This window comes from Hyperolius riggenbachi, chromosome 1 (assembly GCF_040937935.1).
Source record: "Hyperolius riggenbachi isolate aHypRig1 chromosome 1, aHypRig1.pri, whole genome shotgun sequence".
NCBI classification, from domain to species: domain Eukaryota; kingdom Metazoa; phylum Chordata; class Amphibia; order Anura; family Hyperoliidae; genus Hyperolius; species Hyperolius riggenbachi.
In genome coordinates this window covers 612,937,112-612,964,460 of record NC_090646.1, presented here as the reverse complement: position 1 = coordinate 612,964,460, position 27,349 = coordinate 612,937,112, and the positions used below count along the sequence as shown (strand labels likewise).

The following is a 27,349-nucleotide window of genomic DNA, read 5'->3' as shown; positions in this document are numbered from 1 at the left end:
CGTTATAATCCACCCCTCTGGCCATTTCAGTTCCGTTCTCCCACCTTGTAACTGCTCTAAAGAGCAGTTACTGAGCACAGCAGCCAACGTAAAGTAATAGTCGCAGCCTCCTCTGTGCAGGGTGGAACGTTATTCCGAGCGCTGCGTGTAGTTACGCTGCCCGGCCGCCAAGGACCCTCTTTTCTATGCCGACAATGAAAAGGACACCTATTGTCCGTTTCCATGGTAACCTGACCGGCTGTTTGCTCAGCGCAGGCTTGCGGTGGTGGCATCAAAGAGCTCACACAAGCCCTGTAGCGGTGTGTTGCATATAGATATATATAGATATATATAGCTATACATAGCAACACACCGCTACAGGGCTTGTGTGAGCTCTTTGATGCCACCACCGCAAGCCTGCGCTGAGCAAACAGCCGGTCAGGTTACCATGGAAACGGACAATAGGTGTCCTTTTCATTGCCGGCATAGAAAAGAGGGTCCTTGGCGGCCGGGCAGCGTAACTACACGCAGCGCTCGGAATAACGTTCCACCCTGCACAGAGGAGGCTGCGACTATTACTTTACGTTGGCTGCTGTGCTCAGTAACTGCTCTTTAGAGCAGTTACAAGGTGGGAGAACGGAACTGAAATGGCCAGAGGGGTGGATTATAACGAGATCTCTCACACCACTACAATCATCCTCCCTATTGAAGAATGGTTTGAACTAACTTGGCGTCAGAAAGGTACAACTGCTGACGTGAATACAAGTCTCTAAATGTTTATTGCCTGCAAACAAAAACATTCAAATAAGAGTGCATAATGCGGAAAAACAGTCCTCCGTGAACAAATATGTATGCTATAAGGTTTAAAAACAAGGTTTTTAGCAATAGTGCCCCTTTAAGTTACCAAGACCGTGCATGTAGATGGAAAAGAGGAGGGGACTGAGGACAGAGCCTTGAGGTACCCCTACAGACAGAGGATGTGAAGAGGAGGCCTGATCTGAATAAGAAACAGTGAAAGACCTTCCAGAGAGGTAGGAAGATATCCAGGAGAGGTCCTTTATTCCTAGATGAAAGGATCTGTAGGAGTAGAGTGTGGTCGACAGTGTCAAATGCTGATGACAGATCTAGAAGGATAAGTATGGAAAAATAGCCTTTGAATTTAGCTGTGAGGAGATCATTGGCTACTTTGGTGAGGGTTGTTTCTGTGGAGTGGTTTGCCCGGAAGCCAGACTGGAACTGATCAAGCAAGGAATTTGCAGATACATACTGACTTAGTTCAGCATGAGATAATTGCATATATATCTATATGTGTGTGTGTGTGTGTGTGTGTGTGTGTGTATGTACTACCAAGGATTACCATTAGTAGCATAGAAAAGAGTTTCATATCTTTATTTTCAGTTTGATGGCTTCATTTTTAACATTACATCACACTGCTGTTTAGAATCTACACTCTGCCTGCTTAAAGTGGACCTGAACTCTTGCACAGGACAGAAGGAAAACATACAGAAATGTACCGTTTGTGTTTAGAGAGTTTAGCCTGTCTAATTCCCCCTTATCTGTGATTAATCACCACTGTAATTTGATCTCTCGGCTGTGTCAGCTGGCTGCCTAGGCAGAACAGCTAATTTGTAAGCACAGGATGTTAACCCTAGATTTGTATCAGCCGTGGCAAAGATTTTTTTCTTTAAAGGTTATTATGCTGTTGCTTATCTTTTAGAAGAGAGGATGTTCTGAGTTTTTAGGACTGCTTTAAGCAGAAAAAGAAGCAGAAGTAATGACCCTTGACTCTGAAATTTCCTGCAGTAAAACGTTATTTACCTGCTTCCTTTCTGACAGAAAGTAAGCATTTGGCATCTATTTCCTTTTCAGAAAAGGGACTGAATTCAATCAACCGTTCGACTAGTTCATTTGCATAGATAACGCCCAGTTTTTTTAACTCTTGCTGTACTGTAAAACGGGGACTACTGACCTTTTAGTAGCACTATATCTGCCTACCGTATGTTTATCTCATGCCACTTTGGTACGCTTATGATGATATGTAGTGATAAAGTTAATGAGACTTTTCTTTCTTTTTGATTTCACAGTAGAAAGCCGTGTTCGTCCTTTAGTTCTGGTTATAAAGCGGTGGGCCAGCTACCATGGCATAAACGATGCCAGTCGTGGAACCCTGAGCAGCTACAGTCTTGTTTTAATGGTTTTGCACTATTTACAAAGTAAGTAAGGAGTTTGTCTTGATAACATTTTGGTGGATGAATGGGCACAGCGGGTGCTCTTCCTCTGTGCAGAGATGTCTGGGAAAGGAAGAGTGTGTTAGCCGTGTCTTGTGTGGGCTGAGTCTGATGCAAAGTTCCGTTTTTCCCTGTGGGCCTGACTGTTACTCACAGCTGTGAACTGACTCTGCAGCAGAACAGTCATCATTAGTGAAGAAAGGCTCTGCTTGCATGATTAGCCATACACTGAAGGCAAAGGGCTTTGTGGAAAGATGAACAAGGGAGTGGGCTAAAGTGAGGGGGAAGTCCTCTCTAGAGTCCTGAGCTACCCTTACAGAGCTTGCTGGGATCTTGACTCATCCCTTAGGTGGAGCTTATTCAGCACTGCCCAAATTCACTGACCTTATTAAAGGTAACCTTAACTGAGAGCGATACGGATGTTTCCTTTTAGGCTGGGTGCACACACAACATAATATCAAAGGCTGCATCTTTTTTATGTCGTGAGCTTTTTTTTTTTTTTGGTGCATTAGCGTTTGGGTTTGTTTGTTGTGGTGTTTTTTTTTTTTTTACTGCAGATGCGTTTTTAAAGAATTTTGCATACGTTTTAATGCGTTTGCGGTTCGCATATACAAAACGCATATGCGTTTTTAATGAGTTTTCATATTTTGATTTATGCAAATCACTAGGAAGACAACAGGAAGCGGAAATGCGGCACAAAACAATAAAAAAAAAAAAAAAAACCCATACCATTGCATTACCATTGACTTTCATTATGTGCGTTTCTGAATATTCTGCAACAAAACCAGCATTTTAAAAATGCACGCATACAACATGCATATGCGTATCAGACTTCCATTAGCTGCAAAAACGCGGCGTTTTCCGCAACGCTAGCGTTTCTGCTAAGTGTGCACCTAGCATAAAACAAAAAGTGCAATCGCTCTGAAATTGTGGGCAAAAACACAGTGCTTTGGATTTCTGAATTGCCAGGAATTTTGAACGCTGCCCCAAGTGGGTTCTTAGCCATACTTATGCTGTTTACAGCAGAGGGCTAGCTGGACCTCTTAGCTGAGTACTTTTTATGCAGCGCAAATAGAGGAAGGTCCAGTTCTGGCTTTAGTGTATAGGGTCGGATCACACTTGCTTTGAAAATGTATCCGTGAGATACGTTTTTAAAGCTCCTCAAAAATGCGGGAAGCGGATCCTATGTTAAAAATTGGACCCGCTTTCACTTGTTAACACGGATCCGTGTACGATCCGTGTGCCGCGGAATTAAAGATGGAACGTAGAGTCCGGACTTGGCACGGTTTCCTGGACTGGATGGGAAAACGTGCCCAATGAAATCCTATGAGAACGGACACTGTCTGTTCTCACTAGGCTAATTGCCGCATCCACGTCGCCTGTTTTACTCGCTTCCACGCCGCTGCTGTGACCTCATACTCGTGTGTCCCGCCACCCATCGCCTACGCTCTGTCCCTTCTGAACAGCCCGGTGGCCGGGGATTCTCCATTGCAGACCAATGGGGATCTGCAGCAATAGGGAGAATTCTTATTGGTTTTTGTTGAACCAATGAAAAGTCTCCCTGTTGCTAGGGAGAATTGGCCTGTTGCAGCCTATGGATTGCCATGCTTCTGCTGGCCTCCGGGCTGCTGAAGGGACCGAGCAGCGGGACGAGCAGTGGCAGGAGAGTGGCAATGCGTACGGCCGACGTGAGTGACGCTACAGATGCGGAATGGTCAGGTATTTTGCACAAGGTGGATGCAGAATGGACGGAATGCATCTGCCTCGCGGACGCGGGTTCCATTTCCATTCTGCATCCGCACCAATGTGAACCGAGCCATAAAGGGGCAATCTGCAGTGTTTCTTCCCCTGAGAGTGAGCACAGAGTATCTGAGGATTTTACCTAATCGCTCAGTCATAATAAAATTGCACAGATGTCATCCTCCATTACTGTACAGAATTGAAAAGCTTTGGGAAGAGTTCCACCCGAAAGTGACATTATTCTGAATGTCTCAATGTAAATGTCTAATATGGAAAACTTTAATGTTTTGTAGCTCTACCTGAACCAGTTCTTCCTTCTCTACAAAAAAATTACCCGGTAAGTACAGAATTTGTCATTTTAAAACAAACTTAATTTTACTGTACAACACAGAACAGAATAGGTGAGAGTAACTTGTCTAGAGTAAGCTTCACTCTGTCATTCACTCCTATAGGGAACCTAAAGCGAGAGGAATATGGAGGCTGCCATCTTAATTTCATTATAAACAATGCCAGTTGCCTGGCTGTTGTGTGGAGCCTTAAGCCCCATCTACACCATGGGACATTGAAGCGATCCGGCGGCTCAATTAGCCGCCGGATCTCCTCTTCAGCGTGCCCGCCGCGTCCCCGCTCGCCGCTCGTGCGCCGCATTCGAGTGCCCGCTCGTCCCCGCAGGCGCCGCTTATCTCCCGCACGATTCCCTGCCATTGTCCCCTCGCGGGGATCGAGCAGGGAATCGACGGTGCGAAGATCCGTCCTGCCGGATCTTATCAATCGAGCTGCATCAGCGGCTCGATTGATAAGGAGCATCGCGGCCGCATCTACGCGTTTAGATGTGGCTTTAGGCTGTAGTTGGCTTTAAAGAGAACCAGAGATGAAGCACCCTCTTGTATTGTACCTTATAAATCAGTGGAAACATGACAGTAAACACCTAATCTGCTCTTCGTTTCATTGTTCTCTGTTTAATCTGACTGTTATCACCTCTGATAAGAATCCCCGACTGAGCACTCGGTCTAGCTTTGCTACCGAAAGGTTATAGCTGAGTCTGTCTTCTGTGGTGTCTTTTCAAGCCCAAGCCTGCCCCCTTGTGGCTCTGCTATAATGACTCAGCTATAATTATTCCCTGCAAAGCCAGAGTGAACGCTCAGTCCGGGATTCTTATCACAGTTGTTAACAGACACTTTTAGCAGTGAGGATGAAACAGAGAGCATGGTGTTTTCTCTAATGTTCTTACTGATATATATGGTAAAATACACAAGGGTGCTTCATCTCTGGTTCCCTTTAAGGTCGCATACCTGCAATAAGCATGCAGCCAGGGGAGTCAGAGCAGAGCCAAAGCATCTGATCTGCATTCTCATTCAGGGCCAGTGACTTCTAGTATTAGATGTAGATCATAAGCACAGCCGTCTTTGTTCATTAGAGAATTAAAGGACAACTGAAGTGAGCTGCCATATTTATTTTCAATTAACCACTTTACCACCGCGGGTGCGTGTATCTACGCGCCTTTTAACACCCTTTGCCCACCAGGGGCGTAGATACAGGCACCCCCCGCCGATGTCCGCGCTCCCGCTCAATCATGCACGCGTGCCCGGAGATCAATGGAACGGGAAAAAAGTTCTAAGCCTTCCAGCAATGATCGGCTGCTTCTATGAGAAGCAGCGCGATCATTGTGATTTTCCCAGCCTCGTTGCACTTCCTGTAAGGAACGATTGCACAAAAAAATTACTGTGGCCATCTTGTGGCCAAATAGTAAAACTACACCCAAAAACATTTTTCATATATAAATACATAGTGTTGCATTATAAATGAACTCATTACCTCCCACACTCCTTTTTATTACAAAAAAAAATTACAATAAAAAAATACATAAATAGTTACCTTAGGGACTGAACTCTTTAAATATTTATGTCAAGCGGGTATTACACTGTTTATAAACTATGGGCTTGTAATTAGGGATGGATGCAAAACTGGAAAAAATGCACCTTTATTTCCTAATAAAATATTGGCGCCAAACATTGTGATAGGGACATAATTTAAACGGTGTAATAACTGGGACAAATGGGCAAATAAATTTCATGGATTTTAATTACAGTAGCATGCATTATTTAAAAACTATAATGGCTGAAAACTAAAAAAAAATGTCCCCACATTTTTTCCTATTTTCCCATTAAAACACATTTAGAATAAAACAATTGTTGGCGTAATGTCCCACATATTTGTGAGGCCTTTTGTTTTTGTTTGTTTTTCTGCCTGTTTCAATAATTTTTCCATATTTTCCTTAAAGATAGATGAATATATTAACCAAGTTAAAGGTTTAAAGGTCAAATGGTTGTTCAGACTAGTCTATTTTGAAAAGTCATTTAGTTATGCAGGGGGGTAGTGGGTGTACAGAAAGTGGTGTCGTTTAGTTAGTCATGCAGGGGGGTGTAGTGGGTGTGCAGAAAGTGGCATCGATTAGTTAAGTTATTGGGGGGGGGGGGGATAGTCGTGCAGGGGGGTGTAGTGGGTGTGCAGAAAGTAACGGGCCAGGACTGTACATGATTGCAGACATTGTTGCTGGATACATAATGAGAATGATCGGCCTAATTTAGGGGCAGGGTACAGGGTTTGTAAACTAGTGGAGGTTTGGATGTGGGGCCACCATTTGCTCTGCTGGGCACTGTAATTTTTTTATACATTTCAGTTGGCTTAAAAGATTATTTGTTGATTGGTAAGTAAGTGCAGTGTACATTATTTTGCGTTTTATTCTTGCAGGAATGTTTTAACCCTACTATGCAGTTGCACCTTGTCCACTTGGCTCCTCGCCATATTCCTCCATACAAGTCCAAAAATGAATCCTCCCTGGGGGACCTTTTTGTGGGATTCTTGAAATATTTTGCTACAGAGTTTGAGTAAGTTGCTATTATTGATCTGCAGAGTTCAGCGCACCTGAATTAGAAGGAAAGGGGGGGGGGTCCATATGTTTATTCACCTTTTTTCTCCCTTTCTTAGCTGGAATAGCAAGATTATTTCTGTGCGAGAAGGCAAAGCTATGCAGAGAACAGAAGGCATTGAATGGAGGCACAAATTTATCTGTGTGGAAGGTGAAGTATAGACGTCTTACTGTGGAATAAAACACTAACGTAACACTCAATAAAAAACGTGTGTTTGTGTATATGTGTGTCTATCTATATCTCTGATAACCTTGCTGTGTGCTGGCATAACAGGATTTGCCTGATTGGTACTGTACTGCTGTGTCCCCTCATCCTCCTCTTTAACTTCCACTAGGGCTTATTTTCGGGATAGGGCTTATATTTCAAGCATGCTCAAAATTCCAGCTTGGACTCACTTTCAGGGAAGGGCTTATTTTCGGGGGAAAAGGGTGTATGCTTTTGTGCACAAGTGATCTTGTCCATTTACAAATTACAAGTTCCCTTCTAAAGCCATTAGAAAATATGCATAAAGATAAAAATATACATCTCCCAAAATGCTTGGGGGAGGTGGGGATTCCTAATTAGCCTAGGCTAAGCATCACTGGGAGGGGCGGGGTTGCATACCGATTTACAGCATTATCTCGATGTAGGAACTGTTTCTGATGATGAAACCAGGATAATTAACCTAAAAGTGGGGATCCTGAATTATGTGCTGCTTTCTACTGTATGTCACTACAGTCCCTCTTTGAACACCTGTTCACACTAGATTTATGCTCTCTATTCCAGAGCCGTTTGACAGAACAAACACTGCTAGAGCAGTGCATGAAAAAATGAAGTTTGACATGATTCAGGATGAATTTAAGAAGGTAAGGATTGATGGTCTCCACTAGTACAATTAATGGGAAACCATAGCTTTACAGGGTACCTGAGATGGGACTCCAGGCTCTATTTATACTTACCTGGTGCTTCCTCCTGCCCCATGAGGCCAGTCGTGCACATCTGCGCATGTACAGCCCTGTCACTCTCCTGTGCCTGGGGGAACGTTGTGAGGCGGCGGGAGCGCGATGGGGTTGCGTGCACAACTGGGCACAAGAGCGCAGCCGGCTGGGTTCCTGGAGAGCATTAGAAGAGAATGTAGCCGCCTGGGAGGACAGCAAGGGATACCACGAGCCTCATGGGGGCTGGAGGAAGCCCCAGGTAAGTATAAATATAGCCTGGAGTCCCATCTCAGGTTCATTTTTAAGCAAGAGTCAGCTATTTATTGCTCCTAGGTATGCAGGCACATTCTAAATGGCGCTCCCTATCCAAGATGTGCTCATTTTTATCAATCCGTGTGGCTTCAAGGTCCTGGGACTCCTGCTTACTGCACTCGAAAATTGATAGTGAACTGATCATATTGTATAAATCTGTTTCATTCACACTTGTCAGTCTGCAAAGGATGTTTGCATCTTTACACCCCTCACTACAGTTTCTTCAATGGCCAGAAATGTGAGCTGGCAGCATGGGCCACTTGGTTCACATTTTCAGATAAAAATGGGTAGGAAAACTCAAATAGCTGTCTGCAATGCTTCTGGACTATAATCCTAGAATTGTTTTCAATACAGGACTTCTCTGCTGAAGTTTTTTTTTTTTAGTTTACCTTTCACGAGGTTCCATAGCTATATAAATTTAAGTGGTTCATCAAGATAAAAAGTAATGACACCACTATATAACCTACTGATGTCAGATTTGGTATAGGAGGGGCTCTTCAAAGCATCTGTTCACTTTGCCTGAAAAAAAAAGGGCGATCCTTATCAAATCTTATACCGGTATTTTAAGTGTATTAAAAGCCACATTACACTGGCATACCTGCGACTACCTAAATGTTTCACTGATCTCTTCTCTGAATATGCTTCACTCTCCATGTTAGTGGTTACTCTCCACTGCTTTGTAAGCATAGCTAGCATCGTAGAGTTTGGGAGGATTCCTCTTCCTGGTACACTGAAGCTAAATTCAAACTATGGCCCTTATTTGTTTCACTTTTTCGTGGTTTTCTCTTAGGTGGTATTTTCACAACTTGTCAATAAAATGCCTTTTAAGCCACCAACAAGCAAGAAAATACTCCGAGTAATGTTGACTGCACCTTTTCACTTTTTCAATTGCAGAGTGCTTAAAAGTTACTTTAAAGAGACTCTAACAAACTTTTCAGCCTTATTTCTTCTATCCTATAAGTTCCTATACCTGTTCTAATGTGGTCTGTCTTACTGCAGCCTTTACTAGTTGCACAGTGGCTGTATTATCTCTGTTATATAATCTAATCTTATTTCCTTTGTCGGCTCAGGCAGGAAAGTGCTGCTCTGCTGTGATAGGTAGAAGTTATACACACCCTCTCCACGTCCCCTCCAGGCTCTGTATGAGTCACAGACTGAGCTTCTCTCAGCCTATCACATGCTGGTTAGCATCCATGTTTTTGGTTTGTATACACTGCCTAAAACTGGTAATTACAAGCCAGGATTGCAGCAGGGAAGCACAGAGGGGCCCAGGAGAACATAATGAATAGAATGGTATGCTTTTTATTGTAAGAATTTTAGAGTACAGATTCTCTTTTTAAAGAGGATTTGTAAGAAAAAATACAAAAAAAAAGGCAGGGAGAAGCCACTGGATCCTAATGAGGCTTCCCCAGTCGTCCTCCGTTCCAGCGCGGCCAGCCTCCGAAAATCCGCCAACAAGCTCCAGGATCATAACAGTCTTGTGTGAGCGTCGCGCACACGCAGCAGCGATTTTCCTTTGTGCTCAGGCAGGAATAGCTGAGCCCAAATGCCTGTGCAGTAGAGCGGATCCGATTGGGCTCGGAAAACCGCTACTGCGTCTGCGCGAGGCTCACACAGGATTGTTCTGATCCTGGAGCCCCGGCGGATCCCCGGCAGCTGACAGTGCAGGGACGGAGGCGGATGGGGTGACCCTGAAAGGTGCCCTTACATCATACAATTTCTTATATTTTTTTTTTGCTTAGATAATTTAGTTTGATTATTCCATTAGATCGAATATAAAGATTTTCCAACATATCCGATTGGATTTTTATTGAAAAAAAACACCGGGAAAATGGTTTTTTTTTTCTTGATCAAAAAAAAAATATTCTTTTTGACTTTCATTCGATTTGATCATTTTGCTCAAATAAAAAGGAAAATTGTCAGTTTTTATTGTACAGTGTTATGGGTACCATAATTTAGATCCAGAGGCTTCCCCCTCTTGATGTAAGTACCTCATAGGGACTGTTTGTTCTTTCAGATCCAGATCTTTAAACGGAAGATGAAAATATCTCCTAGGAGAAAATCAGGAAAGAGAGGGAATTGAATAAGGCCCTGTGCGCGCTGTTATACACCCGATGCATTTAGTAAACAGTATGGCGTACGTATTGTACGGCCATCAGTGAGTTGGGCACCAGGAGAGCCAAATGACGGCTCTTCCTGCTGCCACAAAACTCCCCGGAGGTGTTAAATAACATGCCCCCTCTGAGTCGCTACAGCTCTACAACACCGGAGCGCCGAACTACCCATACACACCCTGCGCAGCATAACGTTGCTGCTATGGGGCGCCTGATTTCCGTGCCCGGTGGTGAGTTCTGTGTGCCGAAACCACCTGCCTTGAAGTCTATGGTGCTTCCTGAACATTTGTTTACCTGTTCGCTGAAAGTGTTTACACAGAATTTAATAGCTTATACATTTTTTGTTTGTTTCAGGCATGGGCAATTTTAAAGGACGGCAGAGACTTGAACAGCGTGCTTCCTCTGGGAAGAATAACTTGCACGCCAAAAAGATAGCTCACACCCGTCTGAACTGAGCACCTGACACCCGAAGAGTTTATGAACTCCTTTTTTTTAATCCCCAAAAGTCTCTATTATAAGAAAACTTTTAGAAAAAAAAGTTTAATTTTTTTTCCTGTACAGAACTTTACTTTTTATTGTATATTTTTTTTTGCAGTCATGTGTATGTTGGATGTTTGTGCTGCCATGACGTAGAATCATTTTGAGAGTGAAAGCGCTTTTTCCCCCTTTCTGAAATCAGTTCTGGAATTGCACTACACGGTTATAAGATGTACGTCTCATCGGCCTGTATAAAGATACAGCCCCTGTCAGTCTCCTACTCTTTATGTTTATAGAGATATTAAATAAGAGCCTATATATGTTTACCTCAGCTGATGCGTATTTCCATTACTGCTCTAAGAAATCTTATGCACTGGTTCAAAGAAAAATCCAACCTATTGCTCCACCTGACCCTTTCTCTTAGGAAGAGGGAAAATGTCCATGGGGGAATGTTAAAGGATCGCTATTGCGAAAATTGTAAAATTTCAAATACATGTAAACAGATACAAATAAGAAGTATGTTTCTTCCGGAGTAAAATGAGCTCTAAATTACTTTTCTCCGATGTTGCTGTCTCTAATGGTGGGAATACACGGTTCGTTCTTAGACTGATAAGATGCTTTAATAGATAATTTCCGACATGTCCGATCTTACTTTTGATTCCCTGGCCGCTCGTTTTCTGATAGAAGTGAATGGAAAAAGATAAGAAACGAGCGGCATATAAGAGAATGGACTGCTGAATCAAGCGGCAAAAACGATTGAGAGAAGAAACGCCCAGCAGCAACGACCCGTGTATTCCCAGCATTACAGTAGTTAGTAGAAATCTGACAGAACTGACAGTTTGACTAGTTCATCACTTCATGGGTGAATCTTAGTTTTACATTTGATTCTTTGCAAAAGCACTTCCTGGAAAGGATCCATACAATGATGCAGGTCACCCCCTTCCTGTGTGCACACTATTCTGGAAGTTGGACTGAGCAATTGCCTTTCACTAAGTGCTTTTGAAAATAAAGAAAACCCTGAGAATCCCCTATGAGGAGATAGGCTAGTCCAAAACTTGTCCGTTCTGTCAGATTTGTACCACCTACTGTAAGTGACAGCAACATAGGAGAAAAGTCGTTTATAGCACATTTACAAAATAATTTTGTTTATAGCGGTCCTTTACATATAAGTGGTAACAGTGGGTACTGTTGGCTTGAGTCTCTCCGGCTTCTTGTACCTCTCATGCACCACAGAAGTAAAATTGCTGAGCCAGGATTCTTGGTTCTGCTGGAGCTGTTGGCCAGACTAGGATGTCTCCCTCCTCGTGCTGCAGTCTTGGATTTGTAAAAAAAAAAAAAGAGTGAATTCTTTAGCTTGAGCTAGTCACCCCATGTGGGTGCTGTTCTCTCGCCATGATCCCTGAGATAACCAGTTACTAGTGACTGAGATGTTAAACTGCAAGCTGTTACAATATGTAAATAAATAAAATAATATATTCTATTGTGACCCAATTTTTTGTTTGTTGTACAGTACGTGGCTGGCAGTTTTAGAGGTCTGCCTGAATTATACTGGGTGTGGCAACTTCTCAGGCATAGTGCTGTTGAAAGAGATCATTGTTAAATATCACGCTATCCTCTCACAAGGCAATATGTGGGCAATCTTATCACATCTGTGTAGCAGAAGACCAAAAGGGATTGGACATTAACCACTTCCGGATTCTCGGTACGTATATACACGCCCCTGAATCCAGAAGTGTATACCATGGAAACGTTCCATGTCAGCTCACGGAGGGTGTCTCCGTGAACACCCTGCGAGCTGATCGGCGGCTCGCAGGGTAAATGTAAACACACGGGGAAGATCTTCCCCGGTGTTTACATGTATACGGCGCTGCTGCGCAGCAGCGCCGTAGAGGAGATCGGCGATCTCACCGGCATCTGATAGGCTAAAGCCTATCCCATCAGGCGCAGGACGGATTTCTGTCCTGCGCCGCTCACAGGGGGAGGGGGAGGGAGGGAAGGGGAAGGAGGCCAGGAAGCGCTGCGGAGGGGGGCTTTGAAGAGCCCCCCGCAAGCGCAAGCAGCCGGCGGCGATCAGACCCCCCCAGCAGGACATCCCCCTAGTGGGGAAAAAAGGGGGGAAGTCTGATCGCCCTGGCTGCTAGCTGATCTGTGCTGTGGGCTGGAGAGCCCACGCTGCACAGATCAGCATAAAATGTCATGGTGTGGAAGTGGTTAATAGATGGATAGTGTACAGGGTAAGGCTCCCTGCACACTGCATTCAGGTAAAAATGGAATTGCAAATCGGAATCACAAAATGGATTTGCAATCAACAGAATAACGGAGGAAAAAACGCAGCATGCAGTAACGATTAAAAATCGGATGTAAAAACCGATTAAAAATCTGAATCGCATGCAGTGTGCAGGGAGCCTAAGGGAGTTGCCTCTGACACAGGAGACCAGGGTTCGAATCTCGGCTCTTGTTCAGTAAGCCAGCACCTATTCAGTAAGAATCCTTGGGAAGACATTGCTACTGCCTATAGAGCGCATCCTACTGTCTACAACTTGGGCACTTTGAGTCCGCCAGGAGAAAAGTGCAATTATAAATGTTCTGTGTCTGGCATAACCTTAGGTTGTTTAAAATGGACCTGAACTCAAAACTTCTTTCTGCTCTAAAAGATGCACAACAGCATAATAACCTTCAAACAAAAAACATGCATTTGTTACAGCTGATACAAATTCTAAAATAAATCTGCACAATTTCTGATTTATGGAAGCAGACATATTGTTTACAGCCTGTGATTTCAAATTGGCTTATCTGCTGTGGCAGTCATGTGACACAGGGTGGAGATGAAATTACATCTAGTGATTAGACACAAATGAGGCGGAATTAGACAGGCTAACCTCTCTAAATACATACGGGGGCATTTCTGTGTTTTGCTTCTGTCCTGTGCAAGAGTTCAGGTCCACTTTAAGTAAGACTTTGTGGAAAGAAGCAACATGGCCGGCCCTGCTGACAAACTGTGGTTTTATTGGTCAATCACAAGTGACGCATCATATGGCATGGGGAGCCTGCCCTTCCATTTCCTGTTTGTGGCACTGGCTCTAAGGTGCCTAGTGGTGCCAATGACCCTGGTTAGGCCTTCCCACTGCACAGTTTACCGTGAGATGGCTCAACGTTTGCTGAAACAGATTGCTGTGTGTTAGTATAACTTTCTTGACCAACCGTTGTCTTGCACATAAACTGTTGTGGTGCTTTAGTGATTTATGGGTGAAGCGTAGCTGTCCAAGCACATGAATCCTCCATAGTTGAGGAGGCAAGCAGCTACTATCCTTCCCTGTGATTCTCTGCCTACGCCAAGATATGTCCACTACGTCGCAACAAAGCAAACCTGAAGCAAAAAAAACAACTTACGATAAAATGAATTTTATGTGTAGTACTGATAAGGAAATAAAACAGTAGCAAAGAAAGTCTCATGTTTTATTTTCAGTGATATAGCTTTTTTGATACATTGCATCATTCCGTCATACTTGCAGTTTACAAACCACATTCTGTATTTTAAACTATGAAACAAAACAGAAATAATAACCCTTTGGACTTTCCTGCAGTAAAACCTTATCTTAAACAGTCAAACAGCGAGAGACCGATTAAGTGCTTTAGAAAACAGGACTGTATTTGACCCAAGTTGGGTCAGAGAGCTCAGAGAAGCTCTTGCAGAGATAACTAGTTTAACTCTTCCTGTACTGGAAAACATAAGACTTTTTTTTCGTTGCTACTAATGTTCTTTTTCTCAGCTGTACTACACATACAAGTCATTATCTCATAAGTTTATTTACGCTTCAGGTTTGCTTTAAACCTCTAAAAACTGTTGGTCAAAACTGATCTGTATTTATTACTGTCGTCCCAGGTAAGGAAAGTTAGCCTGCTAAGTAGACCTTTCATTGCCCAGAGTGTTTAATGCAGTTGGTCCATTAGACAATGTCTAAAGGAAGACAAATTCAAACGGGCTTATCATCATCATCAGACCAAACCTTAAAGTGTGCCAGAGATAAAGTACCTTAAAAGTTTTTTATACATACCTGGGGCTTCCTCCAGCCCCATCTGTCCGGCTCGCTCCCACGCTGCCGTCCCCAGCCTTCTCCGTCTTCGTTAACAGGTCCCGTAAGTTCGGCCAGTCTGAGCAAGCGCAGTGCGAAGATGAAGAAGACTGAGGATGGTGGCGTGGGAGAGATCTGAGCGGATGGGGCTGGAGGAAGCGCCAGGTAGTATAAAACGTTTTAAGGTTCATTGTCTCTGGTTTACTTTAAGTGGGCCCTGCACTTTATGCATGTGCGCAAACGTCAAGTACATCCTCTCTGATGGCAGCGATGTCATTATTACCTTGTATGTTGGGGACCTAAATATCTGTAAAGGACAAAATATGGCTACCTCTAGTGTGTCTAAATGACCAGTTCATTATGTTTGTGTCACAAGCCATCTAAGACTCCTGGTACATTATTGCTGCTAAAAATGGATTCCTCTCCTAAATGCTGTAATTGTAATGTGGTTGTAATGCTAGTTTGAGTGACAGTGGTATCCTGAAAATGGTTTTAAATGTTGTTTATTTCTCACCTGCCAGGATTGGATGGCTTTGGGCTCTTTATTTGTGAGCTCAGGAATAATCTACAAACCAGATCTGCAAGCTCACGCGTGAAAACCTGTAACATGTATAATACATATGTATGCACACATATAAGATGTACATTTGTCTCAGCGTAACATGCACCATAAATGTATTTTTCCTCTCTTACTGTCACATATAGTAGGGCATAGAAATCTGACATGTTTTGACTAGTCTGTCTCCTCATGAGGGGTTCTCAGGGTCTTCTTTATTTTTAAAATAATTCCTTTCAAACCATACCAGTTGCCTGGCAGCCCTGCTGATCTATTTGGCTGCAGAAGTGTCTGAATCACACCAGAAACAAGCATGCAGCCAATCTTGTCAGATCTGACAGTAATGTCAGAAACACCTGATCTGCTGCATGCTTGTTCAGGGTCTTTGCCTAAAAGCATTAGAGGCAGAGGATCAGCAGGATCAGGGCTGTGGAGTTGGAGCAATTTTGGGTGCCTGGAGTCGGCAAAAAATGCACCGACTGACTACTAATGAATTTAAACTGTAATTAAATTAGAAAATATGATAAAATATTCTATTTTTCAGATAATAGTCATCATAAATAATGTGTATATATACAGTAATAGCTGTGCTTAGTCCACAAAAATGGAATAAACCAATCAAAATGAGTTACTTGTGCTGCTTCAATAAAGCAGTCCCCGTATTTTTAAAGTCAGATATACATATCTGATTGTGACTGTATATATATGATGTGTACACAGGAATCTCTTATATATACACTATATAACATCTATGCTGTAAGAATAAAGCCTGATGTGTAGCCGTGTCACAAATAGAGATGGTCAATGAGATGGAAATCATTCTGCGTTGATGCTGATTTATGCAAATATATGCACTCTTTTTGCTCATGAAATCAAATCATTTAATGTTGTTAAAATTTGGTTTAGTGACCATGAATTAAAGGGTACCTGAGAAGGATGAAAAGAAAAGTTTTTTGTTTTTGTTTGTTTTTTATATTCATACATGGGGTTTCATCCAGCCCCCTTCAGGCCAATCAGTCCCTCGCTGTCGTCTGCCACCTGGATCTTCTGCTATGAGTCCTGGTAATTCAGCCAGTCAGCGCGGTCCGGCCGCATGCCGCACCTACAGCCAGGAGCGTTCTGCACCTGCGCAATAGTGCTGCACAGGTGTAGTAAGCTCCCGGCGGCGTAGTGTGTGCATGCGCACTATGCCAGACTGGCTCAAGTACCTGGACTCAGCAGAAGATGCAGGTGGTGGAGTAGGACAGCGAGGGACTGATTAGCCTGAAGGGGGATGGAGTAAGCCCCATATATGTATAAAACTGTCTCAGGTTTACTTTTATTATTATTTATTGTATTTATAAAGCGCCAACATATTACGCAGCGCTGGACAATAAATATATACAAGGATGACATACATAGGGTTATACACATAGAACAAAGTTATACATACAAATTGTACAAAATACATGATCATGCAATATGGGCTGGTTAGGTAGGCCCAGTAATACAAGTACAGGCTGTCATAGGACAGGAGCACATGATCCTGTAGATTACACTAGGGAGTGGAGGACCCTGCCAGAGGCTTACAATCTAAAGGGAGGGGTGGAAACACTAGGGGGGGCTGTTAAATATTCCTTAGAGAGTTACTGTGTGGTAGGAGGTGGGTAGGCCATCATAAAGAGGTGGGTTTTGAGGGCTTGCTTGAATGTGTTGAAAGAGGGAGCAAGTCTGATGGGTGGTGGAAGGGCATTCCAGAGGGTGGGGGCAGCTCTTGAGAAATCCTGCAGGCGGGCATGGGAGTGTGAAATGCGCGGGGTGGTGAGGCGAAGGTCGTTGGAGGAACGGAGGGGGCGACCTGGTGTATACTTGTGAACAAGCTGCGAGATGTAGGTAGGGCATGTTACTTTGTTGCACAGTAGTACTATACATATGCACTCCCCACAGAGCTGCAGGGAATCCACTGAGAATGTTGTGCACATTGAACACAGAGGTGTTGTCTATCACCCATAAACCTGGCTCAGATTGTGCGTGAAGAATGTGTAATAGAGGAAGAATCCCCTGCAGAGTACCTGCACATCACTCTTATATGTACCCACAGTTACATTGCCTAGGGCCTGATAGATGTTCTTTGTTCCTATCTGTACATTTTTCAAGTACTCTTACCAAGGACTAGTTTTAGTCTATGACTAAAGGGAATAAATATGGCAGTCTACATATATTTCTCACTTCAGCTGTGTTTTAAAATCTCTAAGCATTGGCAGTTAAGAGACAAATTTCATGTTACATAATTTCAATCAACAAGATTGTAATATGGAAATTAGGAGTCTGAGTCGAGGAGTTGGTGGAATCCTAAACTGAGGAGTCAGTCGGTGGATTTTTGTACCGACTCCACAGCCCTGATCAGGATAGCCTAGCAACTGGTATTGCTTGAAAAGATAATATGGCAGCCTCCATATTACTCCTGCTTCAGTTGTCCTATAATTGAATACTGAGAATCCCTCATGAGAAGATGGTCTAGTAGTCCAAACATTTCAGAAATGTACTCCCTACTGCATGTGACAGCAGCACAGGAGCAAAAGGCAACTTACAAAGAATCTTACTCTGGGAGAAATTTGTATATGATTAACATACATCCATCTTTGAACATTTTATTTGCAACAGTTGTCATTTCAGTTGTTACTGTACTGTAGTTTACTACAGGCTATGACATCAATTGGTCTTCATAAGGGTGCCCATGGGGGACATTTCTGGAAGATTCACAGTTTTAATCTGTCAATCTATTGACCAAAACATAACTAAAATTGGGAAACGTTTACAGTCTGGTTAATTGATCAGAAGTTTCATTGAACAAGAAAGTGTGACCGAAATTGACTGCTAGTAGCTTTGTACGGCATTGTGCTTTGCATTGCTAGCAGGGGCAGTTTCTTGGGTAACTTTTTACACTGAAATCTGAGTGGGCAGGATAATATATTGACATACTTCTCAGCTGCTTGCTGGAACTGGCTGCTATTAATCTGTTTTTGCTACAGTGTTAAGGGGCCCATACACTAAGCCGATTTTCTGGCCGATCGATCGATCGTTTGCAAATCGGTTGGCCAATTGACCGATCGATGGCCGATTTCGATCGATTTCGATGGATTTCCATCGAACTGGCAGGGTGGAAAATTTAGGTCGATCTGATGAGATTGCTTATCAGTTTGCATTGGCCTTAATGGAAATCTGATGGCAAAAAAATGCCATCAGATCGAATTTCAATAGATTTCAAACTGAAATCTATTGGAATTCTATCCTGGTAAAAAATGTTCTAAAAACGCATCAGATAGATCAGATGCATTTCTTATCTATCTGCTGCCAATCTGACGAGTGTATGGGCACCTTAACTCTTGCCACAGAAAAAGAAACCTTCCAAAAAATAGAGAATTTTCCCGCCCGCCTGTTTTGCTTTCTCTTTAGACATGCAGAGAGGAGGCGTGTCCTCCTGCAATATCCCACAGCCATGGAAATTTTGAAGGCACATTAAATGCTTTGCTTGCTGAAATCTGGCTTATACAAATGCAATAGTTCCTATAAAAAATCTTTGTACTGTATTGTTGCACTATCAAATGTTCCCAGCAGGTGGAGCTGCAGGTGTGGAATCTGGAAGTTCTATTTGTCAGAAAACTGAATGCATTAAATTCTGCTCGGCCAGTCTTATTTACGCACCTGTCATGGCATAATAAGCCAGGCAAGTGGCACCATTTATTCCAGCTATGTAGCTTTGTGTCACCTAGATGCTTGTCAGACCATAAATCACCCCTGACACCTGTCCCATTATTAAAGTGGGTGACAGAGGTACCACTAGCAAAAGGGGGTCTTTGCAAATCGTGCTCCTGAATAATCAAATGCTTCATTCAGTTCCTACCCTGCAAAGGTCTATCCTACAGCCCAGCTATAGGTGACCAACCTGGGCAGTGCAAGAGTCTCCTGTTATAGCACAGCTGGTGCTTCTGTCTATATTTGTGTTTAAAATTCTTTTAATTTTGTTGCTGTTGACTTCATGTATATCTGTCTTTTTGATGTTTTTTTCTTTTTGTAAAATATCACATGGAATAAAATGTAAATGAGAATTATGAGCTTGAGTAGTTTAAAATTAATAGCCCAGTGGCGTAGCAATGGGGATAGCAGCCATAGCGTTGCTATTGGGCCCCTCAGCAGCCCTACGTCACAGGGGGCCCGCAGCTACCTAAGTGGACTTTTTTTTCTTTTGCTTTTTTTTTTTCGCCGGCTGGGGACCCCCTCCCTCACCTCAGCGCTGCCCCCCCCCCCACCTCACCTGGTGTCCCCCCTCCTTTAATCAGCAGCGAGAGTACGGCATATACAGAAAGCTCCGGCGGGGGTAATCAGCCACTAGAGGTTCAGCTGCCTCCGGGCAAGCCTGTCTCCTCTGTATTGCTGCTCGCACCACTTCCTGGTTTATTGCGAGCAGCAATACAGAGAAGACACCATAGCCCTGGAGGCAGCTGAACCTCTAGCGGCTGATTACCCCGCCGGAGCTTCCTGTATATGCCGCTCTCTCTCTGCTGATGGAAGGAGGGGGGGGACCCCAGGTAAGATGGGGGGGATAGGAGTCGGGCCCCTACCCCACTAACTGCTTAGCTACCTCCCCTCCCACCCCGACTACCTAACTGGCCACCCTCCCACCCGGCTACCTAACTGGCCACCCTCCCACCCGGCTACCTTACTGCCCACCCAGCTACCTATCTGCCCACCTGGCTACCTATCTGCCTACCCTGCCACCCAGTTACCTAACTGCCCACCCGGCTACCTAACTGCCCACCCTCCCACCTGGATACCTAACTGCCCACCCAGCTACCGAGCTGCCCACCTGGCTACCTATCTGCCACCCAGCTACCTACCTGCCTACCCTGTCACCCAGCTACCTAACTGCCCACCCAGCTACCTACCTGCCCACCCTGCCACCCGGCTACCTAACTGCCCACCCTTCTTCCTAACTTCCCACCCGGCTACCTAACTGCCCACCCGTCTACCTATCTGCCTACCCTCCCACCCAGCTACCTAACTGCCTACCCAGTGCAGTGCCTGCACCGCAAATAGTGTGCCAGCCTGCCCAACCACCCTCCCTCCAGGTAATTGTTAGCCCACTATAGACCTAACTACATATACTGTATTTTGTGGGGAAATCTGGTGACAATCTGATTGCAATTTGTTGGGAAATTTGCCGACAATCTGTTTGCATTTTGTTGGGAAATCTGCCAACAATCTGGTTGCATATTGTAGGGAAATCTGCAGACAATCTGGTTGCATATTGTGTGGAAATCTGCAGACAATCTGGTTGCATATTGTGTGGAAATCTGCCGACAATCTGGTTGCATATTGTAGGGAAATCTGATTTCCTCACAAAATGCAACCAGATTTTCGGCAGATTTCCCCACAAAATGTTTTTTTTGGGGGGGAGGTCTGAGGTCTGTGGAGCTGGAAGGTTGTGGGGGGGGGGCATAATTTTTTTTGCTATGGGGCCCAGTCATTTTTAGCTACGCCCCTGGCTATGACTCCACAGTTAAATGTTCCTTGTTGGTTTGCAAGTTCTATTTCATCGAACTGAACTGAACTTCTTGAACTGAACCCAAGGACTCCTCAAAAAGGGGAGCGAGGGCCAGTGGCGGTGTGGTCTAGGAGGACTTTAAATTGCTTTAAATGGCATCTAAGTCGTTGGAGGATATAGATAAGCCAGGACTAAAACTCCAGCATTAAAGTTCTTTCCATACACTAATAAATGAAACAATTATTAAAAGTCCACAGTTCTTCATATCCTTCATATACTGTTCATGGCAGTAACATTTATACGCTCACCAGATCACTTGGCCAACCACTAAGGATCAGCATTCATGGTTTTTGAGCCTTGGCAGTCCTCCACTCGCTTATATCTCCCCGCAGAGACTCCTCAAACGTCCATGTACATGGTGAAGAGACAAGGATACAGCAATAGTGTGATACTGCCTGGTTATATAACATTCAATACCACCAGTGCTCCCAATTTACTCCAATGTCACCCTGCGTACCTCCATCAGATAAGCACTCAAGCCTCTCAGCAAATATAGACACTGACCCGTCACAGACCAGCACTTCAGCGGGTTTTGTATACAACTCCCCTTCAGCAAAGATGGTCCTAAGACTCAAGCAAGGTGTAACATAGTGTAACTCCGTTTATTAATATCAAATATAAAATGATAGTGCACTTACAAATAATCCATAAAATATGCGCATGTAAAAATCTCTCCTCGAGGACTTTCAGCATCTGGCTGGCTCCTGTAGCACCGCCCTACTATTCGTCATAGCCAATTAGCAGGCATAGGTTCGTAACTCTGACTATGCTACTCTGATAAGGCGTGTTAACTTTGATAAGGCATGCTATTTGTCTTAGTGAATCAAGTCCTATGATCCTTATGGCAAAGTGAATTTCTGAATATACGTCTCTGAAGATTCATTTATGTATTGACAAGATTTATTGAAAAGTAGTTGGATACTGGTTTTTTTTTTTTTTTTAATTATCAATATTGTGGTTTCTCAAAGTACTTCTATCCTAATGCCTAGTACACACCATACAATTTTGTGTTAGATTTCACCATACAATTTCCTGTTAGAGGTTTCTGTTAGGTTTTCTGTTCTCTGTAGAGAATGGTCATTATCTTCTGGTTGTGTAATATGTTGGCGCTTTATAAATACAATAAATAATAATAATTCTGGTTATCTCCTGCTGAGATACTCACATAAGCTAACATTGCACTAGTGCTTTTGAGGTGATTTTTAAAATCTGCAGCACAAAAAAAAAAAAAAAGTGAAATCGCTCTTAAGCTGGCCACTAACGGTCCAATTTCTAGCGAAAAATCGTTCGAGCGATCAGAAATTCTGATCGGATTGGTTGTAAATAATTTCCATTGGTGGACACAATCGATTATGAACGAGTGAAAAAAAATGTCACCCGAATGAATTTTCGTCGAATGAAAATTTGGATTTTCTTGGTGGTCGTGATAGATAGGAAGCAATGATTGGTTAGTTGAGGTGTAGTGAATGATTTTTCATCCGATCAGAATTTCTGATTGCTCGAACGATTTTTCACTAGAAATTGGACCGTTAGTGGCCAGCTTTAGTGTGAACAAGCCCTGAGAGGTAGTTAGCTTGGCATAAAGTTTTACTGCAGGGGAGTTCAAAGGTTCATTAGCTCTGCTCTGTTTCATAGTTTAAAATACAGAGGGCTTGATTTACAAAAGAGTGCTAACTGTTAGCACGCCGTTTTCGAGCAAATTTTCGCATTACGCGCGATTTTGAATTTTCATGTGAAACGTTAACGGTTTTCGCGTGCAAACACGAATTTCCGCGCGAAATCGATATCGTGTTCGTGCAAAAATGTGTTTGTGCTCGAAAACCGTTATTGTTTTGCGTGAAAATTCACGATCGCGCACAATGCGAAAACTGCCGTGCTAACAGTTAGCACTCTTGTGAATCAAGCCCAGAGTGCTGTTTGTTATTGCCAATATCTGAGAATGACGCAGTGTTATAAATACAAAAAGCTATATACTGTAACTGAAAATTAAAATGAGACTTTTCTATGCAACTGATGTTTTATTATCTGTACTACACATACAGTTCATTATATCATAAGGTTTTGTTTTGTGAGGCCAGAAACCCACTAGGAGCGATTTGAAAAAGCTCTTGCTAATGCAACTCTATGGGGGATGAAATCACATCGCTCAAGTGGGATCACACCTATAGCATTACATTAGCAAGAGGTTTCAAATCGCAAACGCTCAGAAAATCGCTCCTAGTGGGTTTCTGGCCTGATTCCGTGTCACTTTAATAAAAAGTGTGTAATGTAGGTGCTGTGGGTATTTAACATAATGTAAAGATTTGTGTGGTGTGAAGACAGCGGAACAAGAACAAAACTCTATTTGTATACATAGGATGACGTTATATGTATGAGTAATTCACACCTATACCTGATACAGCATAACGGCTTCTCGCTCATTTCAGTACGTCAGCCTGAAGAGTCACTGTAGAACAGGGGTCTCAAACTCTATTTACCTGGGAGGAAAAGTCAGGCAAAGTCAGGATGAGGATGGGCCGCATAAGGAATTTCACAATCGCAGCGCATCGCCTTATGCGGCCCAGCCTCATCCTGACTTTGCCTCCTGCGGCCCCCAGGTAAAAGAGAGCTCTGTTGGTGGGGAGAAAAGGGGGGAGAAATCACTTGTGTGCTGTGTTCTGCGATCCTGCAGCTTGGCCTTAAAGCTGCAGTGGCCAATTTAATGAAAATGTGCCTGGTCTTTAGGGGGGTTTAACACAGCAGTCCTCAAGAGGTTAAGGTGTTGGGGGACCTGGGGCGCTTCTTAGTCTCATAGCAATTAGCAATCAGTGATGACTGGGGTGGGAGGGATGGAGGGGCGCACTTTGCTGTCTCAGCCTTGTGTGCTGGAGGACCTTGTCATGGCTCTGCTCTTACTACTACTAACCTAACTGCCACTTCGCCTAACGGTGCCCATAGATTACTGAACTCGACCATCCAATTCAATAATTATAACTGAATTGGATGAAAATCGTTGCTGCTAAGAGCATGCCCAGCTAAAGATGGTTTTTGCCGCTGTGTCTGCCATACTTCTGTATTGTGACCCCATGTGACTACCGGCATATAGCGCGTGGGGCACGTGTGTGACATCACACACACGCCGCATGTGCTACAACGCCGGCAACCACTTGGCGTAAATGTGGAAGTACGCGAATGGCAGCGGATAAAGTATAACTGCGCGGGGCACCAGGAGGACATACATTAGGAGGGGCAGCGGCCGAGGGCAGTGTGGCAGCGTCACAAGGCCAATTATCATAAGATTTCATGCTAAAATCGATGAGGAACTGGCCTGCGCTTTATAGTATCCAACAGATCTCTCTCAGATCAGATAAAGATCTGTCTCTTGGTTGAGCGGCCACCAAAATCGCTAGATGTATGCTACCTTAACAATATCCATCCTACTACTGCAACCTCTAACACTAACCCTCCTACTACCAGTAAAACTAATCTCACTGCCATTAACACTAACCTAACTCTCCCTAAAGATGTCCATTAAAGATCCAATCCCAATACAATGTTTCTGATCGATTACCGTGGTGATCAGAAATTATCAGTCGCGGTAATTGATCAGAAATGATTAGTTTTGCCTGTTAAAATATGAATTCCCGCTAACCAATTCAATCAGATTAATGGAATCAAACTGTTTTTTGGATCCATCCCATCAAGCTGATGAAATTGGTTAGCGAGAAATTGACCGTTATTGGGTACGACCGATCGTTTCCAATCGATTAATGCAGTGACCGGAAACAATTGATCAGCTGTGGGATTGTATAGTTAATGGCCACCTTTAGGGTGGCCACTAATAATACACTTTACTGAAAAATCGTTTACGAATGATTCTTCGTATGAACGTAATTAATCATAAATGATCGTTTGGGACCACCAACGATCAAAAATTTTCTAACTAATCCAATAGCAAAAAAGAAGTATCAGCAGCACCGCTAAAGTGAACAAGATAGCTCTTTTATTTGTGCAATAAAATCACATAGCTAAGATAGAGCTGTTGCTATTTTTGAACTTGATGAGCAACAGGTTCTGATCAGCTATAGCACGCTTGTCTCCAATTAGAGTGCTGGGTCAAACAACTTGTTTGCATAACTAATCCAATAAGATTAATTAAATCGATCTGGTTTTTGGATCAATTTCATTAATCTGATTGGATTTGGTTAGAAGAATTTTGTCCATTAGTGGACAGTTTGTCCCAAACAGTCATTTACAATCGTTCATACGAACTATGATCCGTAAACGATCGTTCAGTAAATTGTATCGTTAGAGGCCACCTTTACACTAACGTCACTTCCATTACACCTAACACTATCCCTCCTACTACCGCTACACCTAACACTATCCTGCCTAACACTAACATCACTGCCACTACACCTAACAGTAGCTCTCTTACTACTGCTAATAGTAACCTCACTGCCATTAACACTAACCTCAGTGCCAGTGCCGCTATGCCCAACACTATCCCTCCTACTACCCAGGGGCGTCTCACCCACCAGGCAAGTATAGGCGGTTGCCTGGGGCGCCTTGAGGTGTTGAGGCGCCATGCGGTGGTGAGGCGCATTCCCCTGCCGCTGCTACTGTGACCATGTTTTTTTTTTATATATATATATTATATTACCTCCCGACTCAGTCCCCGGTGCTCGGCACGCTACCATGTGCTCAGCAGTGCCTCCACCTCCACTTCTCCCCAGCCAATAGAGCAATCAATACTGCTCTTCTCTGCCAGGCTCCTTCTTTAAAGGCGTGCCCCTTCTTCTCAGTAGCCATACAGGTAAAGTGTTTACCTCGTGTGGCCCAGCTTTTAACTCCGCCCCACGCCAGTCAAACCAGGAGCCAGCAGCCAGCCAGCTTATGCCCCCGACAGTCTGACCCCCCACCTGTGTCACTGGCTGCACACAGACACTGGAGCGAGACAGCCAGGGGACAGATGCAGTCAGAGGCGTCTCTGTCACCAGGCAACTATAAATTTTGGCCTGGTGCGCCGTGGGTGGGCGCTCTTTCGCCGCGCTGTGTGCGTGTGTGTTTTTTTCCCCACATTATCAGTTCAGCGCTGGGCCGGCTGTGACAGGCAGCTCAGCCTGTGCCCGGTGCCGCCTACTGGTCCGCCCCCTCCCTCTCCCTTCAGAGCGAGCAGCCGCACGTTAATTAGTTTATACGTGCTGTGCTGCCGCCTACTAGTTCACCCCCTCTCCCTCTCCGTGCAGCGCGAACTACCGCACGCTAGTTTGTTTATACGTGCGGCGCCGCCCCCCGCCTGTCACACGTGCTTGAAGGCACCATGTGACGCACCAGGGACCAGTGCCACCGCCGGCTGGCTACACTGCACACACACTATCTGCCGAGGCGACACCTCACAGTGAGTGCCCTCTGCTCTTGATAATTTTTTATATGCCGCCCTGGCTGGCCCTGAGTCCCAACCCCCCCCCCCCCCCCCCCTCAGCCCGCCCATAACACTTGGCGCAGGCCACATACGATTATTTCCTGGTGAACGCTGGCCACATACAATTGTTTCCTGGTGAACGCTGGCAACATACGATTGTTTCCTGGTGAACGCTGGCCACATACGATTATTTCCTGGTGAACGCTGGCCACATACGATTATTTCCTGGTGAACGCTGGCTACATACGATTATTTGCTGGTGAACGCTGGCCACATATGTTTACTTCCTGGTGAACGCTGGCCACATACGATTATTTCCTGGTGAACGCTGGCCACATACGATTATTTCCTGGTGAACGCAGGCCACATAATATTATTTCCTGGTGAACGCTGGCCACATACGATTATTTCCTGGTGAACGCTGGCCACATTACGATTATTTTATGGTGAATCATTGCTGCATTATATTTTATGGTGAATCATTGCTGCGTTATGGTTATTTTCTAGTGAAAGATTGCCGCATTACGATTTTAAGTGAATCATTACTGCGTTACGATTATTTTACGGTAAAACGATTATTTTCATCAAGTGGCACCTCACAGGGGGGGGGGGGGGGGGGGCGCCACAGGTTTTCTCGCCTGGAGTGACAAAATGGCTAGAGACGCCCCTGCTACTACCGTTATGTCTAACACTAATGTCACTGCAGCTTTACCTAACACTAACACTCCTACTACCGCTTCTCACTGCCACTATTTCCTTTATGAACACTCAGCCGTCCGATGAACCTGAGGCCTTCTGAGAAGAAGGTCTCAGTCTGATAGCTTGCAAGGCATGACTTTAGTCCACAGTGGGCGTAGAGGGGGGATTCTAGTATCCGGTGAGGAAGACAGAGGAAAATTATCTCCTTGCTGTAGACCAGGGGTGTCAAACTCAATGGGTCCAAGTCACAGGTCAACCTTAATGTCTAGTGGCCACTTCTCTCCCTTATAAAAGTTTTGTCTAATTATCCCCCTCCCCTCTCTTCAGCTGGTGTCT

At 44.1% G+C, this 27,349-nt stretch overlaps 1 protein-coding gene across 3 annotated transcripts in view; it reads left to right on the top strand.

The window, feature by feature from the left end:
- TENT2 (terminal nucleotidyltransferase 2) overlaps positions 1–12,183 on the top strand; it is a 44,221-nt gene extending 32,038 nt beyond the window's left edge. For all 3 annotated transcript variants that reach the window (XM_068250171.1, XM_068250179.1, XM_068250188.1), the window contains 6 exons: positions 2,064–2,192; positions 4,241–4,284; positions 6,699–6,835; positions 6,936–7,027; positions 7,643–7,722; positions 10,575–12,183. In XM_068250171.1, the coding sequence (XP_068106272.1) occupies positions 2,064–2,192; positions 4,241–4,284; positions 6,699–6,835; positions 6,936–7,027; positions 7,643–7,722; positions 10,575–10,655 (563 nt within the window). In that variant the 3' untranslated portion in view covers positions 10,656–12,183. The remainder of the gene's footprint in view (positions 1–2,063; positions 2,193–4,240; positions 4,285–6,698; positions 6,836–6,935; positions 7,028–7,642; positions 7,723–10,574) is intronic.
- The last annotated feature ends 15,166 nt before the right edge of the window (positions 12,184–27,349 follow it).